This window comes from Malurus melanocephalus, unplaced genomic scaffold (assembly GCF_030028575.1).
Source record: "Malurus melanocephalus ecotype Western Australia unplaced genomic scaffold, MMel_1.1 scaffold_140, whole genome shotgun sequence".
Taxonomy (NCBI): domain Eukaryota; kingdom Metazoa; phylum Chordata; class Aves; order Passeriformes; family Maluridae; genus Malurus; species Malurus melanocephalus.
Genome location: NW_026623372.1, coordinates 474,302 through 477,956, shown reverse-complemented (window position 1 = coordinate 477,956; position 3,655 = coordinate 474,302). Strand labels below are relative to the sequence as shown.

At 46.5% G+C, this 3,655-nt stretch overlaps 1 protein-coding gene across 1 annotated transcript in view; it reads right to left on the bottom strand.

The window, feature by feature from the left end:
* Positions 1 to 481: 481 nt before the first annotated feature.
* Positions 482 to 3,655, bottom strand: part of EN2 (engrailed homeobox 2) — a 6,026-nt gene continuing 2,852 nt past the window's right edge. The window contains 1 exon segment of the mRNA XM_057371086.1: positions 482 to 620. Coding sequence (XP_057227069.1) covers positions 482 to 620 — 139 coding nt within the window.

The window sequence follows — 3,655 nt, the reverse complement described above, 5'->3', positions numbered from 1 at the left end:
CCCTTAATTAATAACACGGAGGGGTTGGTTGGCGCCGGGCAAGTGCAGATGTATTTTTGTTCGGCCCTGAAATACTTCCCTGGGTTGGTTATTTTGTTCGGTTATTTGGTTAGGGTTTTTCCCTTTTTAATTTTTTTTTCTTTTTTGTTATTGGACTCTGCTGCTCTGACTGAAGGGGAAGGAGACTGCCCCGCTAGATGGGGGAGGGAAATCTCAGGGAGAGCTGCCTGCCAGGACAAAAACGCTGCCAGCCGTGCGACTCCAGGGCCAGTCCTGCCTCTGCCCTTGCCCCGGCGCGCCCGGGGAGCTGTGGCTCTGCTTCGGGGCTATTTTGGGGGGTTGAGGTTAAGGGCTTTGCCTTTTCCAAACCGAAAACACTGCTTCAGGAAGGGGTTGTTGCCTTGCTAAAATTGCAAAAAGAGATTGTGCGGCAGCTCCTTCTGTTAAAATTATTTTAAATTTTAAATTATCGAGGGCTAATTCAGCCGTGCCGTCCTTCCCAAGCCAGCAGGGAGCCGCTGCCCGGGCGTGGGAGCGCGTTCTGGAGGCGCACGGGAAGCTGCAGCCGCTCAAAGGGTGGCGAGGGCAGCAGCGGAGCGAGTGCCTCCAAAACTGCGCCTCTTCCCATGGAAGCGTTCCCCAAAATACCGGAGGCAGGTGAGAAGTACAGCCCATGTGAGGCATTCGCTGCTCCCACTGAAGGCACGGCTTACCAGTGGCAAATATTTTGTGTTCTGGTCTGAATAAAATCCAAACAGCAGTGAGATATTGTCTCTCCTTGCTCCGCAGACTGAAGTAGCCTGGAGAAGTTTCACTATTTTTTTTTTTTTATCCTAAAACTGCGTATTCCTGCTAGAGTCACACATCTGTTTTCTGTTACAAGCATTTCTAACTGGGTGAGGACAGGTGGAAAACTCCACTTCTGCCTGCACTCTTAAGAGCAGGGCCAATTTTCCCCCCGCTGCAGGTTTAGTGACCTCCTAAAAATACATAAATATTATCTCCGTGAGACTTATCCACCSTCGTGTAACACACTCACGGTGCCGTTTTGTACTGTCGGACAACGGGAGCTATTTTTCAAAACAGATTTAAAACTCTTCTTTAGTGCCCACTGCCATCAATTTTCTCCCAAGGGATTATAGATCACCTGCTTCCATTAGTGGAGGTGACAAAAAAAATTATATATATATATATATATATATATATATCAAAAGCACGCAAATCAGAGAGGCTGGGAAAATAAAGCAAGAGGGGAAGCAGGAGCCCGCTGTATCCTGTAGCATCCCCACATTCCTGCCGCACTCAGCCCTAGTCCCAGCTCCTCCGGGCAGGTGAAGCACTTAGTGCACCATCCCAGCCGCAGCTCCGCTCCTGGAGAATTCTACCCCTTGCAGAATATATCCCAAAGTAGCAGCTTAAAAAAAAATCAAATATAAAATAAAAWTTTTTATACACCCTTCCCTCCACCATCTTGGTTTTATCTGGGAGCGTGTCCCCTCCAACAGGAGCGACCCTGAGGATGAGTGAGGCTCTGCCCTTCCTCCCTCTCCTGCCTGCAGGAAGCTATTTCGGAGCTCTTGTGTCCTTTGTCACAGCAAGGGGATAATAATTTTATTTTTGTCCAGCCTGTCCTAAAATCGTGGTACTGTGTTTCCCGGGGCTGCCAAGTATTTTACAGGGTGCCTGGTCTCGTGGCGTGGCATCGGCAATATTCCATCCCCTCTTCCCGAGCTCCAGGGTTACGTGKTTTTTAGCAGAGGTTTTCCAAACGCAGCCTGTCAGAGCATCACACCACCGGCTATTTAAAGTCTTGAAAAGGTGAAACCTGTTGACAGTACGTGAGATTAAAGAGATTTTCCTTTCCGTTTTCAGCTCCTTTCGAGCAGGAGGAGAAGTGCCCGAGAGGGGCTCGGTGCCGGCTGGCGTTCATCCTCTCCTTCAGCTAGAAATGAATCCCCCAAAGTTTCCTCATTAAGTCAAAAGCTGATGAAACACCCGACTGCAAAACCACCTCTCTCGTAAATCGCCACGGATTTTACCCCCCCTCCCCCCGTAAAGAGTTGAAACCACGAAATGCTTCTAATTCCAGCTCCAACGCTCAGAAGAGCAGTCTAAAGACTGTATGAACATTTAGAGGTATATATTCCCGAAAAGCTCCATTGTAACATCTGAGTGACACGGTTTTGATTTCGTAATAAAGTGGGTTGTTTGTTTGGTTTTGTTTTTTTTTTTAATTATTATTTAATGCAGTCCTCGAGAATCGAAACACACAAAATGCAGCGAGAATGTTCACAATGTTGAGAACACAGTTGTAAATAGAAACATTCATATTTCATCCGATTATAAATATTTGATACTGCAATTGTAAAATGCACATGTTTTATAAACTGGAGAGAAGAAAAAAAAATCCTTTGCTTGCTTGCTAAAAGACAAAGTCATTTAATCCTGGTTCCTAAGCAGCTGATGATTATTCACAGAAATTAAAATTACAGTTTTTATTTTATAGCTGGATTCTTTCCTTCCATTTTTTATTTTTTTTTTTAATTTTATACTACTATGTACAGTGTGTATCTATTAGAGCTGCAAAATAAAGAGGTTTTAAGGCAAAGCGAGAAGTTTCCHCCCTCCCCACAAACAGCGTCGCAGGAGAACCCGTTCCTGAGCAGCCGCCCACGCACACCCAGGCCCACGCGGGACAAATCCCCTCTCGGGAGAGGGGACAAACGGGTTAAACTCAGCGCAGCGCCTCGAACCCCCCAAAAACTCCGATTACAGGGAGGCGTCTGCGTGAGGAAGGGGGGTRTGGGGAGAAACACCCACCCGCACGCTGCCACGGAGCGTCGCGCCAGCGGGGACCGCGCTGCGGAGGGGAAGGTACAACTAAAAATGTTACTTTTGGGAGGGGAGGGGGGGCTAAAACGCTCCCAAATGTTTCGGGGAGGTGATGCCGAAGTGGAGCCGGGTCCCATCCCTCGGCTGCCCTCCGCGGAGGGGCAGCGGGGCCGTGAGGGAGCAGCTCCCTCTTTTCGGTGATGGGGTTCCCGAAGTTTTCCCAACAAGTTGGAAGGGGGGGGGGGGTGCTAACCCCATCTCTATCCCGCATCCACGCCTGCATTCTGCATTCACGGGCGCCCGTGGCTCTCGTTGGCGGTGATGAAGGAGCAGAGGCTCAGGAAAGGACCCCGGGCATGTTTCAAGACGGTGCTTTGAGATTTGTTTCCCTAACGTTACTTATATTTTTCCCTTCTTTTAAAATTAAATTCTCCTSGTCTATCCCCAAAATCAGCCCCAGACACCCCAACTCCAAAGAAAAAAAAAACAAACCACTACGACGACCCCAAAAAAATTTAAAAAAGAAGACACAAAAAGAAGAAGAAAAAAAAAAGGATAGGGGTGGGGTGAAAAAAAAAGTTTAAACTCATAGAACAAATAGGAGAACTATTTATTCGGTTCACAGTCATGTGAAATGCAGCAATAAAAATCTTTGGACTTCAGCAAAAGTTGTTTTTAATTTTTTTTTTTTGAATTTCAAAAAACAGCGTCCAATGTCCATTAAAACTGCGCTTAAGTCTATAAAAAAGTAACTTAAGCTTAAAAAAAAATCATAACGATAGCATCTAAAAACTCCGTACAGCCAAAAAAAAAAAAAAAAAAA